At 34.0% G+C, this 16070-nt stretch overlaps 1 protein-coding gene across 1 annotated transcript; it reads left to right on the forward strand.

The window, feature by feature from the left end:
* The first annotated feature begins 1822 nt into the window (after positions 1-1822).
* serpin-10 (serine protease inhibitor 10) lies at positions 1823-15681 on the forward strand. Its single transcript, NM_001146231.1, is given in 8 exon segments — positions 1823-1921; positions 3078-3132; positions 11980-12101; positions 12306-13008; positions 13112-13311; positions 13590-13775; positions 14301-14439; positions 15060-15681. Coding segments are annotated over 7 exon segments (1542 nt in total). The 5' UTR covers positions 1823-1921; positions 3078-3113; the 3' UTR covers positions 15233-15681.
* Positions 15682-16070: the final 389 nt, after the last annotated feature.

Raw genomic sequence — 16070 nt, forward strand, 5'->3', positions numbered from 1 at the left:
TTTCACTGGGGTAGGACCTCTTGGGAGTCCGCACGGGTAGGTACCACCACCCCGCCTATTTCCGCCGTGAAGCAGCAATGCGTTTCGGTTCGAAGGGTGGGGTAGCCGTTGTAACTATACTTGAGACCTTAGAACTTGTATCTCGCGGTGGGTGGCACATTTACGTTGTAGATGTCTATGGGCTCCAGTAACCACTTAACACCAGGTGGGCTGTGAGCTCGTCCATCCATCTAAGCAATAAAAAAAAAATATATATATATTTTATTGTTCATTTTGTATTGACAGGTAAAGAAGCGAGCAATATTACCAGTAAAACTGATTTAGAGATTTATAATAAACTAGCGACCCGCCCTCGCTTCGCTTCGGATACTGTAATTTATTATTGACTAGCGACCCGCCCTCGCTTCGCTTCGGAAACTAATTTATTATTGATTTCTCCACTATTTAATGGATGTTATTATACATATAAACCTTCCTCTTCAACCACTCTATCTATTAAAAAACCGCATCAACATCCGTTGCGTAGTTTTAAAGATTTAAGCATACATAGGGACAGTCAGATATAGGGACTGAGAAAGCGAGTTTGTTTTATACTATGTAGTGATGATGAGGCGCCACCGAAACAAGGATGTGCTTACTGACTGGTATTAGTTTCTTTTAATGGCGTTCCAGTTTCTTAATTAAACAACATATCCACAATTTATAACTGGTCTCGATATAAATCACGATAGATATATTGATACGCTTCGCATCATTTAATTTTGCTAACCTTTCTACGAATGGCCGTTTCTTTTGCATTGTGTTTATTGATTTCGCGTGCTCGATAACGTAGAACTATGAAAATGTAGATATAGACTAAATTTTGTATAATTTTTTTTAACAACTATTTTAAGTATCTTATTGGACTTGTGTTTTTAAACACACATCGATAGCAGATATATTCCTGAGTAATGAGAGAGCTATTACAATTTTGTGTTAAGACAACTTACAATACTATCAAATGTAAGTTTGTCTGTTTGTTTTTTAATTTTTAAAATAAAGGTGTATTATCAATTATGAAGATTTTCTATTAAATCGTATTGTGCCATATTATTTTTCTGTCTTTTTACTGATGTTAGGGGGTATTGTAAGTCATCACCAATCTCCTCCTTCTCCCTAGAAGTCCTGCGTCCTCTTTTGTAGGATGGGACAAATTGGATATATACAATACTATTGAGGCTTGCAGCGGTGGTGGTATTAACATTACGCTTTCTGTGGTCTCCAGTAATGACTACACACCAGATAGGCTGCGAGCTCGTTCACACATGTAAGAAAGAAGAAAAAAAATCTTGAAATCTATATATGTATATAAAAATTAGTTGCCGTTCGTTAGTCTCGCTAAAACTCGAGAACGGCTGGACCGATTCGGTTAATTTTGGTCTTGAATTATTCGAGGAAGTCCCGAGAAGGTTTAAAAGGTAGATTAATATGAAAATGTTCGGAATTAAATAAAAATAACAATTTTGTTTCTCCTTTGATGTTTTGTTTGTTGTAAGTTAATTTTTTACAAAAGTTTAGGTGTTTTATTTATCGATTGAGGCACTACGAAGTCTGCCGGATCAGCTAGTAAGAAATAGATTTAAGAAATAGAATCTTGGTTTAAGTTCACGATCGATAGCTCGAACTTCTTGAAATGGAATCAAATTGACACACAATAGTGTTTATACTGCACTTTGGAATATGTTCTAGCGCATGCCACTTCTATGCGCACAGTAGCTTCTTCAAACATAACTGTACGATGTCTACATATAAACATAGTGGGACACTTTCCGTGGACGTCATTGCCTATCGAGCGGTGCGCATGCGCGGACGCATCCCATGCGCATTAGAACTCAAGAAAAATAGTTTTTAATTAGAAATATTAAAGTGGCCAGTATTCCAGGTGAGTTCATTCGGTCGTTGACATTTCATGAATGTAGGTCAGTTTTTTTTTATTTCATTGAAAGTGATTTTTTGTTTGTTTTTTTTTATTTGACCGTGAAATAAGTTAACATATTTTACAAACGCAATAAACACATTTCGAAGAAAATACTATCTGAAGAAACTGTGCAAAACGGACCATTTGTGGATTAGAATTCTAGAACCAGAATTACAAATATCTAACCGATCGTATGGAATGTTTATTGGATTGTGGAATATTTTTTTAAATCAATAACAGTTTAAATCGATATATTTCATTCGGATTATCAGAGTAGATTAATTTATCCGTTTTAAAGTGGACTGTTAAAGCAATTTTATTAATCCGCCTCGATGGCTCCATGTCACACATAAATTAGCAGATATTAGAATTTATCACCCATTAACAGTCCTGTCACAATTACATTATTATGTATATTGGGCAAAAGTTCAAGGTCGTTGACATAATTCTGTTAAATCACCATATTCTTTTACGGTTAATGAATAAATCTATGATATTAATTTTTGAATTCGCTATGACTTTTCAATTTAAAATTTCAATTAAGACATGTGATTTCTGATTTTATATCCGGATTGTCATTTTCTAAATACAATTTTATGTATAATCAAAACTCCGAATATGAAATAGAATAAAAATCAATACATGCGTTGAAGAAATAAATGGAGAGCTTAAAAAATAATGTTAGCTTTTCAAGTTGTATGGGTATTGAGAGGACATAGTTTATCTCTTTCCCGCAATGCGTGTATTTTTTACAATTTGTATCACGTTTTTGAACGTTGACGTCATTGTACAAAACGCAAAAACTTATTACTTATTTTATAATTCCCGAATACGTTTTTATTTTGTTTATTGATTGCAAAAACCAGTTAATACTTTTTAAACAATTAATTTTATTATGTAGTAAATCATTCAAAAGCAAAATTTGTATAATTCGATCTGAATTGACTGAAACTTCTACGACAAATGCCTTTTTCGCAAACCAGAATAGAAGAATGTATTAACTTAATACAATCTTTCAAAAAACATCACTCTAAAAATAGTCATTTTCTTGGTATGTAAAATTTTTTTCACCATATTTATGAGTTTTTTTTTAATAAAACTGTTCTAATTTTTCTTATAGCACTTCACGAAAAAAAAAAGAAAATTCTAAAGAAAAATGCGCCAATTGTTTGTGGGTATGTACATTTATATTTTTACACAATACATTTATATTATTTCTTACGAAAATACTTGTCGTTTTAGTACTTTAAGCATCTTTAACCCGCAATTTAAAGTTTACAATTCTCGGTGGTCAACACCTTTCTAACCTTGCAAATTTCGAGATGGTTGAGCCCGTGTTTTTCTTTTCTCTCTCCTACCTATTTTAGTAACCTCGAGGGCTTATTCTAGATTGTCTGAATAGGTAAAATAATAGAATAGGTGAGCTTACGGGGCTCAAACCTGACGACGTTGCTAACATTAATCCAAGGAAGGTAGGTTAAAGTAAAGCAAGCAGCCGGTTGTAAAACTCATGCCAAATTCCTATGATGCATGATAAAGAGGATATGTTGCGTCGACCCATAACGAAGGATAAGGGATTTTTTTTTCTTCCAATGCTGAAGCCTTAAGAGGCTATATCAGCTTCTTGACGTGTAGGTGACCTCACGGGGCTCAAACTGGGTGTGTTGCTAACACTGGCCCTAGCAAAAGCAGTGCTTCCCAGAATCTACCACCGGATCGGAAACGCGATCCACTGAAAAGGTCCGGCGAGAAACTTAGTGATTTTCATTTTAATAGTTACAGCGTTTTGAATACTTCAAAATGAGATATGTGATTCTAAAATATGTCGAAGCTGTTTCTAAAATATAATACGTTTTCGATTACACGCTTTTTGTCATTGAATTCGTAATTGATCTATTTCGCGTGAACGTTCATTCCAACTACGGAACCCTTCACTGTGTGCGAACTTAACCAGTTTTTTTAAATAATACCAACTTAAGATTGTTTAGATATTAGGTAGTGTATTCTGAATTCAATACAATAGTACATATATAAAGGATAAATAGTTTGATAATAAAACGTTGATAAGTAAATACATATGGTAGGACCTCTTGTGAGTCCGCGCGGGTGGGTACCACCACCCTGCCTATTTTTGCCGTGAAGCAGTAATGCGTTTCGGCTTGAAGGGTGGGGCAGTCGTTGTAACTAAACTTGAGACCTTAGAACTTATATCTCAAGGTGGGTGGCGCATTTACGTTGTGGATGTCTATGGGCTCCAGTAACCACTTAAAATCAGGTGGGCTGTGAGCTCGTCCACCCATCTAAGCAATAAAAAAAAAAAACATATTATACCATATAAGTTCTAAGAATAAAATTTAAATAGACAAGAAGTCCTTGTGTTGTAAGCTACTCCTATTTGCGCGTATTAGTTAAGATGACACTATGTGAGGTCATACTCTGCGCTCGGTACACGACAATGATAAATGATATAATTGAACAAATATACTTCAAATTATTGTCAAAGTTTTTTAATATTTTTTTTGAATAGCTTATGTTTAAATCAGTCATAGTTTCGATGATCGAAATTGATGAGATAATGTTTTTTCTTTGTTTTTTTTTTCGTGCATATAATGGAATGTAGCTAGGATGTGTTGACCGATTAAGGACCACCAATTACCAATTGTGGTAAAAACGAAATAATTAGTGACAGTATTAATATATTTACACTACGCTGTGCACAACATACGAATTTTAATAACTAAAAATACTTATAGCTTTTGTCACCATATTTATCACGATAATGTTATTTGGTTTGTAATTTTCATGGTTGCAGATAAATTTCAAGAATGTAATATGTAGTTACTGGTATACCTTCAATATTTAATGTTACTGGTGGTAGGACCTCTTGTGAGTGCGCACGGGTAGGTACCACCGCCCCGCCTATTTCTGCCGTGAAGCAGTAATGCGTTTCGGTTTGAAGGGTGGGGCAGCCGTTGTAACTATACTGAGATCTTAGTGGGTGGCGCATTTACGTTGTAGATGTCTATGGGCTCCAGTAACCACTTAATATCAGGTGGGCTGTGAGCTCGTCCACCCAACTAAGCAATAAAAAAAATGTGGGTAATTTTCATGCAGATAAATTTCAAGATTGTGATATGTAGTTACTGGTATACCTTCAATATTTAAATATTATACGGTTGTAAATGTAAGTGAGTTTGCTTGTTTGTTACGCCTTCACGTTTTTCCCATCAAGCGATTATCATGAAATTTTGGACACACGCTGTCACAGAAAAGGTTAGGGGTGATAACTTTCTTTCATAAAGAAGGAATCTTCTCGAACAGTGTAACTTTGTAGGGCGTATGAAGCCATTTGTTAAAGCCAATATATAATATATATTTAACTTCCAATCATTCTATGGTTTCTTCTTTCTTTTTTATAGTACTGGATGAGACTATCTATATATTAATACGTGAAGCAAAACCTTTGTACCACTTTTTACGAAAATTGCGCGTACGGAGAAGTAGGTATGTTTCCCATACTTATAGAGAGTATAGAGAAGGAGTGCAGAATGTTAATATTTTTTTAAACTATGCATAAAAAAATACATTAAATCAATAAAAAAACTACCGTGTATTTGACACACACAGGCATGCATACTATTTGCTTATTGTCAAACTTTTCTTATTGCTTATAGTCTGTGGTCAAACTGAGAATAGATTAAATATTGTTTGTCTTTATTAATATTTGTCTAAAGTGTAGTCTTAGCGAAATCTGTAATTATAGACGTATAAAAATAGTCTCAGACAATAGAATCATAATAGTGTACAAACTTATAATTTCAAGTAATTATAGTCGAATTTCGATTGCCGGGGGACCACTGGTATAAATAATTGTACTACTATAGAGATCACAACATGTGATTCATTCATATAGGTTGAATATCTAGCTAGCATGCTGTCTAATTCTGCCGTGAAGTGATCATGTGCTAGAGCATTAGTAGTAAATCGTGTTAAGCCACATCATATTTCGTATTTCATAGTGGCTTCACAATAATTAATATTCTGTACCCATCAAAGTAAACAAAGTTCTATGAACCAGTCGGTGGGTGGATCTTATTTGTTTTTTTTTTTATCGTAATAAACAAGTTGTAAAAATTGTAGATGTTTTGATCAGCTTTATTTTTATAATTTACAATTTTGATTAAACTATTTTACTGGATGTAACCCAACTCAAATCATAGATAAACTTTTATTTATCTATTGTTCATTGACCATAGACTATACCCAATAAGCATTGTAAAATCGTCATCAATAAAACTTAGCTCATAGCATTGGTTCGTGGTGCTTCTGCTGAAATTTCTCAGCGGGTCGCAATTACGATCCGGGGGTAGATGAATTTGGTAAACAGCTGCCTTTGTACTGACAGGTCCGTTTCGGTTCTATTCAGGCAACTTTTAGTAAACTATACCTCTTTTGACGGTCTCCGTGCTCGCTCACCTGTCTTAGCGAAGCTAAAAAGTCCACACAGCTATCCAGCTAGATTGTATCCTACAAAAAAAGCAGTCTTGTTAACGATCTCAGTGCGTTGGTCAGAGAACGCTGTCACCTATTCTCCAACGAATCTAACTCTAACCGAACTCTAATCATAGAAAAACTTTTTATTTATCTATTGTTCATTGACCCTCGACTAGACAATAAGACCCTAAGAATCCCTTAATCACAGACTACGACACCTACGAGAAGAAATACATGCTATTCTAGATCGAGACCACTCAAGTAAAACAAAAAAGAATATAAGGTTATTTACTGTTAAAAAAGATCATCAAAATATCAAATTCTTCATATCGAATTCTCAAAAAAAAAAACCATCTTCCTCGTTCAACCTAAACAAGTTTGAGGATCATAAGAAACGAAATAAGACTAATAATGCTTGTTTACGTATATATTTTAAATAAATTTAATTAAAATTCTCATAAGCCTTGACAGTATCCGTTTCGTTTTGAAAAATAAACTACAAAGGTGTATTATTATTATTGTTATGTTCCTTCGATTTACTAAGAACGGGTAAGCGTGATCGGAATGCCAATATCCTGATACTAAATAGATGCATTTTTTGTTGCATGTAAATTGTCTTTTTTATCACAGCAGTCGAAGGTAAACTTGGAATTTTCTAAAAATATCTATATTCAAAGAGCTTTAGGTTATATCTGATAAATTAAATAAAAAATGTCGTTGTAATATAAACTTTCATACAATAACTGTATCTATAATCGGTTTAATAAGATAAGATACACGCGGGACATTGGGATATTTCGAATTTTTTTTTTTTTTTTTTTTTTTTTATTGCCTTTGTAGTCAGACGAGCATACGGCCCACCTGATGGTGAGTGGTTACCGTCGCCCATGGACTTCAGCAATGCCAAGGGCAGAGCCAAGCCGCTGCCTACCGACCAAGCCGCTGCCTACCGAAATCGAATGTTAGGTTCATGCTTTTTTTTAGACAGCACTGGATATTTCTGTTAACATTGAAGGAATAACACGTAAAAAACAATCTATTTTAGAAACAAATAATTAACAATCAAGACATAATTAAAAAATGATTATAAAAGTATATTAATATTTAATAATAATAAAAAACATCAATAATAACATGTAAACATGCATAATCTATTTAATGCGTTAATTTATTAAAATAGTATATTACTAAAAAAAAAAAATTAAACTTTGCTAAATTGTCTCTCTCTATTGAAGAAGGCCAAGAAGTAAAGATGAGATTTGATTTGTTTGAGGCAGAAATATACCGAATAGGTTGCCCTTACTAAAACTTCACAAGATTTTGTTAATATAGTTCCGAAAACAAATGAATGATGAACAAAATAAATAAAAAATTGGAAGAAGCTTTTTATTATTTTTCAGTTCTAACAATTTTATGATAAAACTAAAGCCGGTACCTAATATGTTTATTATCAAAAATATCAGCTATGCATTATCGTACTGTCTATTATCTGCTGTATTCGTGTGCACAATAGCTTAAGGTCAGCAAAGTGCATTCACCGTGCATCGTCTGAGCTTGACTTTTCTCTCGTATAAAATATAAAAATAAAATAATATAAAGTTAAAAACTATACGTTTTTAATGCTAGAACAACTTATCAAGTATATAAGGCAAAGGATTCGAGTGCCGCGAAATTATTCGCTAAGCCCCTAAAATCCAAGATAATTACGAGTATTATTCATCAGTATACAGTCTTTCTATTCAGATTACAATATACTATTTACTATTAATTACATACAATATTATATGCAATATACTATTACTTACAATATACTATACCCATTTTACATGTATATAATACCATACCTAAGTTTGTAGCATTATGCTCACTTTGTTTCTTGTTTATCGTAAATGAAATTGGAGTTTTAGAGCAAAAACTAAAGACACCGTTATCAAAGTTTCTTAAGAACATGTTTTATCTTGAAGTCGGCTTCTTCGTGCAGTATAGCTGTGATTTTAAAGGCATGTTTGTTGCCTAGTTAAGAACCACACAGAGGACCGTTAGGCTGTACGTAAAACATCTAATGCACACGGCATATTTTTTAAATATTCTACAGATTAAATAAATTTGCAATAAAATAAAATATATAAGTATATCTGAAAAAAAAAAACTTCAACTTTAATAACTTACTTCTCCGTAGCAGTCAAATTTAAATATGGCCGTTTACTTAAATTTTTTTGTTTATTCTAAAAATAAATTGTTTGTATTTACTTTATATATAGATACAAATGATGATGTACTCGTATAACTACGTCTTGAAATATAGTTGAACATGTCAAGAACGTGTTTATCGTAAACATCTCCTTGCCCCACTGAGGAATTTCCGCATCTCGTTACAAACTTATTGTACGGTATAACTCTCAGTGTACCGTGAAGTAATAAAATATATTTATTACTGATCACCAGTGATATAAGATTTGATAAATATGAAGGTTGTGTTGTGGATAATATGCCTAATGATCATGACATGATCACGAAGCTATGAATGATGTAAAATAAAATGCGATTTAAAATCACTAAGGAGTATTAAGGTGTAGGTAAGATGTTTTGAACTCCATATACCTAATGTCAAGTTGATACCGCAGCTCATAAATCGAATGCTATCTTGGGATAAGGCAAAGTTTCAGTTCTACGACTGTCCCACTCAATGGTCCCACGTTTTTTTCTATTTTTCCTCCTTGAGCTCACAAGCTCAACCTGAGAGAATTTGCTAAAACTGACCCTAGCAAGCGCAGTGCTTCGTTTAATTCACCACCGTAAAAATCTGGCGACAAACTCAGTTGCGTGTGTCTCTGGGCTAGATTCTTCGTTGAACTCTTCGTCGTATTCGACGAGAAGGTTGATCTAGACCCACAAATTCGTATAAGAATAAGGTAAAATGGCGATACCCAGTCTGCAGAACTAACATTACGTTCTATATTTCTACAGAGAGCTCGTTAATATATGTATCTATATTCGTAATCATGATGTTTATGGCTTTCGGTAACCACTTACTTTGAAGTTTATGCGGGCTGTGAGCGCGTAGGTCCATTTAATGTAATAAAAAGCACTCATGTCAGCATATTATTAGTAAAATCAGTATCTACCCAGTGTTGAAATTCGACGTAATTGCTTGACTACAATTACTTACAGGGTATTTTCCTTACTAAGTCTCAGAGGCTTCCTTGAAATCAAACGATGGGAATAAGCTCGATGACGTCATCAAACATTTACATCATAATAAATACGTCATAAAACAGTGTTAAAGATTACGTGGTCGCAAAACAGTACTAGAAAATTTCTAACCATACGTCGCGTCGTCTCCGGGATGAGTTCCGTTACACTTGCAATAATATCTCCGGACCGTGACTGGCTGTAGAATATTGCTGCATTTAATTACAGTAATTACCCGTCAATGTGCACAGTTTCACGTCAATTTTAGCACGAATACAAAAATAAAACTACGGAACGAATTAACATTCCAGTCAATTCGAAAAGGTGTCGTGTTTTTTTGTTCCGTTTGTATGTTCGAGGAATGTATGATGTTTGGTTCATTGTAGCCATTTAAAAATGAATAAGATATTGTACCATTATGGAAAAAAGATTCCATTTTTTTTTATTCCCATTTATTCGGAAACCAAAAGAATTACAACAAAAAATAAGAAATAAATTTCACACTAACAAAAAAATTCTTTGGTTGGACCCTCTCGTCTAAAGATTCTTGCTATTCATCTCTGTGTTTCGCTAAATTGGTCCAATACTGTATAATATACAAAGGCTATCTTGCATAAGGTCTGCAAATTTTTCTCTCACCACTTGGCTCCGTCTATAAGTTGGCGATTTTTGTTCACTTCTCTGGGTTTGATCAACGCCACGCTAAGACTGTGTCGCTCCTCGACTTACGCGTACTCTTTTGTTTCGTTACGCTTTATTGCTTTCGTCTATTTTGTATTATAGTGTTTGAACTCGCTACCGCTTTATCTGTGCCTTCTGTACTCCGTAATTTCTCCTTCTAAATATTGTTATACTATCTGTGATTGGAAATAAACTGTCCATCCAATTACGGACTCGCTATTGTGCCGCCCGGCACTGGTGACCTTACAAGCACCATCACTGACTACCAAACATCCTGGCTACATGTCCCATCCATCACCGTTTTGACTTGTGCATAACTATTTATACTCCAATGCAACAAATCTTGTTGAAAGGGTTACGTTTCGACAAACGCATTAAATAATGCTTAAGGATAAGCGCAGTGGCATTCGCCCATATCAGTTGATTAACATGAATGTTTAAAAACTGGTACTATTCTATAGAATGTGTTTTTTGGTAGTTTCCATTAGCCGTTTCAAGTGAAAGCCGATTTAATATCAATTCTTTATCATGAATATTCGTGAAAGTTGTACCTAAAAGTAAACAAGTCTTTCTACTTTCATTAATATACGACATCCTGTATTTACATTGTCAACAGGCGCTGATAGCATGCCGAATTGACTTAAATTTCTTAAATCAAGGAGTGAGAACAATGCATAGATTTATCGCAAAACTTTTATTTGCTATATGCGTTCATGCGTCGCTTATCGGATTAAGTTGAAACTTTCTACAGTTGTTGTTGGAACTTTATATAGCTTGCGAGTCTGAGTAACAAATAGGTGCTATTATTATTGAGGATAGCAACAGCGGCACATGCCTGTGATCCACACCTCTTCTTCATTCGTTCTTTCTCTTTTAAGGATAACCCGAAATACTCTGATGCAGTTTGTATCCTAACGAGGTTTTCATAGGTTGTCGAAGTTCACTGGAAAATTTTGAAACGTATACAAATTTTTTAATCATTAATTTTGGTTAGGATTTTAGACTGAATTATTCGAGGTGACTTTGTTGTGATCTAATTTTAGATTTTGTTTTTGAGGACAATCACTAAAGCTTTATCTTTTCCTTCAATTTTTAGTAGTTCATTTTTGCTAAGCAGGTTTTACCGACTACAATGTTTCGTTATTTTTTATTCTTAGGACCAATATCTATATAATTTGAATTCACATTTTGCATTCCTACTAAGGTTCGTTATTATTGTTGTTACTAGGTGGTATTTTTTATATTTTTTATTGCTTAGATGGATGGACGAGCTCACAGCCCACCTGGTGTTAAGTGGTTACTGGAGCCCATAAACATCTATCTATAACGTAAATACGCCACCCACCTTGAGATATAAGTTTTAAGGTCTCAATATAGTTACAACGGCTACCCCACCCTTCAAACCGAAACGCATTACTGCTTCAAGGCAGAAATAGGCAGGGCGCTGGTACCTACCTACTCTCAAGAGATCCTACCACCAGTAGAATATATGAATATATATAGTATATGAACATCCGATTATATTGTAAGATATTTTCGAATCATGTTTACGATTTCTACTTAGGCTACGAAAATTAGGATCTATATCATATCTAGATTATACAATAGTAAGTTACAGATATTAGTATTCTTCATGCCGCTTCATTTTATTACAGTTGTGTGCCTAGCAGTGGCCCTTGTCAGTGCACGATGGGTTCGCGAGGGACGTTCCGACCAACCCAGAGACACCAGCTTTATTGGAGATGCTTCCAGTGAACTATCTACAGCTATATTACAGGTTACAAAATCATCTTTCCTCGAATCTCTTATATCTCCTCGCTTATGTCGCAAATGCTAAAACTATTTTTGATAACGTTTGATAAAGTCAATTGAAAACAACACCAGGTTTCTAAAATATTAAAAAATATATAAATATACTTAAAAAACAAAATGCTAAAAATAACATTCAAGAATGAGACAGATTTGTGAATATTCGTTTCAGGGTTACATTGATGACAATGAAAACATCGCGTTTTCTCCTCTCGGATACTCTGCTATTTTAGCCATCTTAGCCGAAGGTGCGAAAGGGGAGACCAGAGAACAATTGTATAATGCACTTCATCTGCCCCAAGACCCAGCTTTGACAAGAAAAACATACCAATACATCATGGAGAGACTCAAAAATGTAAACACTTACGCATACAATCAACCGGAGCTCAAGAACTTCTTCTATGTTTACAAAAATTATACAGTCAACGATGAATACAGAAAGATTTTGGAAGAATATTATCTAACAGATGTTAGATCAGTTGAAAAATACAATCCAGAATCTGATGTTCATTCAGACGACGATGACGACGAAGAAGCTATTCGCGTACCGGAGAAGACTGACGAACCCAGTGAGCCTAATGAGGATATGCCAATTAAAACGGAACCAAACGAGAAATTAATATCGTTCGCTTTTGTTGATACCCCAGAAAAGGTAGATGTTACTCAAATTGAATACAAACCGGCAAAGAATATTAAAGAGAAGATTAAGTTAGTGAAAACGTATCCAAAAAAAGAGGACTATACAGATGAAGAGGAAACGATGATTGCTGTAGAAGCTAGGAATCATGCTAGGAGCTTAAATGTAAATAAACCAAATCACGATATATCATCAGGTCTTTCTGTCAACAGCGTCAGCAAGAAGTCTAGTGCGAATAGTAAGTGTTTAATTTAAGTAATAGCGTCCTTTGTTGGATAACAACTGTAAATATTTGAAAAAAGTTTCGTAGTAACAAAATACTAATTTCGGTTATATTTCAGAGTCTAGTTCCGTTATGATCATCTTCAACGGCATGTACTTCCGTGGATCGTGGAAGAAACCATTCGATGTTGTTGAGCCTGGCCTCTTTTATAAATCTAGCTCGGAGAAAAAATCCGTTCAAATGATGAAAGCCACAGGCTCTTTCAATACCGCTTTCATCTCAGCTCTCGACAGCCAAGCCATTTATCTTCCTTATGATGTGAGTAACAAATAATTAATAAATAATAACAATACATACATAATTAGCTATATAGGATTTTTTTAAGTCCGTTATAAGGAGTTTGCAAAATGTTATTTAAAATCTTTCGAGATAGTCAAAGCGCTCATTAACATTCGTATAAGTTAGAATTGGATTAAATGTTGTTTTAACAAATACCAGTTGGTACCTACCATAACCCGTTTATTATGAATAAGATTATAATAATACATACTGCACAACCTAGCTGCATATTTTTAAATTGCTTATTTTTGCATAAGGGTGGTCGTTACGCTCTCCTGATTCTCGTCCCGAGGTCTCGTGATGGTCTAACTCGCCTTATTGCTGATCTTCCTTCCGTAACTCTGCAAGACATCGAAGATAGCATGAAGAAGGAGGAACTTCTGCTGTCCATGCCCACGTTCTATGTCGAAACTACCACCAAACCTATTGTTTCATTGGTTAAGGTAAGAAAATTTTAATACTAGTTAGCTAGCAGTGTTCGTTAGTAAAATATTTAATAACAATTTTATTAATACTGAAGGATCTTGAATAACCTTCTCTAATTGGAATTTGGATAATCATCAAGAAGGCATCGTTCGAGGACCCGTAAGAGATAAGACTAAAATTTTTCTCTTGCTTTACTAAGATCGTGTATTGAAGTTTGACAATATCCAACATATTCTCTACTTCCTACCTGAAGTATGTGTGGTCAGGCGAATTTTGAGTCCAAACATTTTGAGCCCGTCGTTCTGAATGAAGATTTGGATAACCTTTACTCCAATGTACTTGAGACTTCGATCAGATGTTCAAATACGTTTAGTGTTACGTTAAATGTTAGTATTGCTCTGCACATGCTCTCTACTAAAACGGGAGCTACCCCAAATTCCGTGTGCAATTTTATTATGTTAGTGAATACCATACCTTAACCGATAACAGTATAAGGATAACTCAATCATTTTGTAATTCATAATCGATTACTAATTTCACAGTTCGGCGTCAGTAAGATCTTCACACACGATGCAGATTTATCTGGAGTCTCTTCTGACGGAGGTCTGTTCGTTGAAGAGATGGCTCAGCACGTGTCCGTTCGCGTTGACAACTCAGATTCCGTAGCCTCAGAGATGTCAGGTATGTAATAAACCGGAAAAGTAGTCCGCAAATTTCATAAGCACTCTCTTAATACATAGAAGTCATGTGTTCCTATTTGAAGGTAGTTTTGTAAAAGAATTCAGACTTCGAATTCATGTTTCAAGGTCTGTTATTGGTCTCTGTTAAATTAATTTTGGACTCTAAGCTAACCCTCCAATGAAGTACAGTAATAATAGGAATCTTTGTGAAGGCATATTATTTTTAATCGACTTCAAATAAAGGAAGGAGATTCTCAATTCAGCTGTATTTTTAATGGATTTAGATATTTTTCTTAGATTTTTTTCTAAGCGATTCTCTTTAGTCGGGTATTGGTGCTTCTGATCTGTTCTAGTCTAAATTTTATCTGACCTGATCAATTTAAGATCTGACGAGTAATATTTGGTTTAAACTTAATGCATATTTAATTGACTTCAATGACATTGATAAGATTCTCATTTTTAATGCATTTTTTGTTTTAGAATTTTTTATTCTTCAGATCGTTTTTTTTTAAATAAAATTTTGTTTATCCCCGAATACTATTTGAAGATAAACTTACAATCAGTTAAGAACACATAGTTCTTCATGATGAAAAGATAATCAATTGAACATATTTGTTTCAGCTGCCAACGTTGACATGCCCCTTTCGAAGAATTTGCCACTTTCGGAGAAACCAGCCACCAAATTTAGTGTCGACCATCCATTCGTTTTCTTCATCATGGATACTTTAGATAATCTAGTGGTTGTCGCTGGAAAAGTCGTTGACCCAGAAAAACCTAAGCCTTTTGATTTTTGATTTCTCAAATTTAGTAATACTGAACTGAATCTCATTTAATTTTTTTTTTAATTCCATGTGTTAGCTATTTTTGATGTAGACTATTAACCGTTTCCAGCTAAAAAAATCTTTTCTTTGACTGTTGCGAGTTCATTTTGTTGTTCATTAGTTATGTTATTGAATACATAAAACAGTTGCATCAAAAAACGCCTTATTTAAATTACGCTGCAAATGTTACTTCTGTTTGAACACGACTTCCATGAATATTGCGAATTCTACGCCCACCTTTTTTATATACAAGTTTTACTTTACTTTTTTAAATTAAATTAAAATAAAATCCAGACGCATTTGATAACGAAAAAGTACATAGACTAGTTTTAAGTTAGTGTAAGTTTATTTATTCGTGCGTGTTTGTGATAGATTTAAATTGTAGATTTAAGATATTGATTTAAAATAAATTGTTTATCAAATAATGTGGCTATTGCGTTATTTTTATTATTACATTGTTTTTACGAAAACACACTGACTCTGTTTGTCAAGGGACTTTTCTATACTCTATACTAATATTATAAAGAGGAAAGATTTGTTTGTTTGTTTGTTTCGAATAGGCTCCAAAACTACTGGACCGATTTAAAAAATTCTTTTTCCATTAGAAGCCGACATTGTCCCTGATGAACATAGGCTTTTTTATTATTTTATTTTATTTATTTTTTTGGTTTCATGTGTGTTTTAATGTTTCCGAAGCGAAGCGAGGGCGGGTCGCTAGTTCATTATATTGATTTGATTGGCTATGTTCACCACACATACACACTTATCGTTTTGCAAGTTCATAGTTTGTGATTCTGTAATTTAAGCAGGT

The sequence above is a fragment of the Bombyx mori genome, chromosome 7 (assembly GCF_030269925.1).
Source record: "Bombyx mori chromosome 7, ASM3026992v2".
NCBI classification, from domain to species: domain Eukaryota; kingdom Metazoa; phylum Arthropoda; class Insecta; order Lepidoptera; family Bombycidae; genus Bombyx; species Bombyx mori.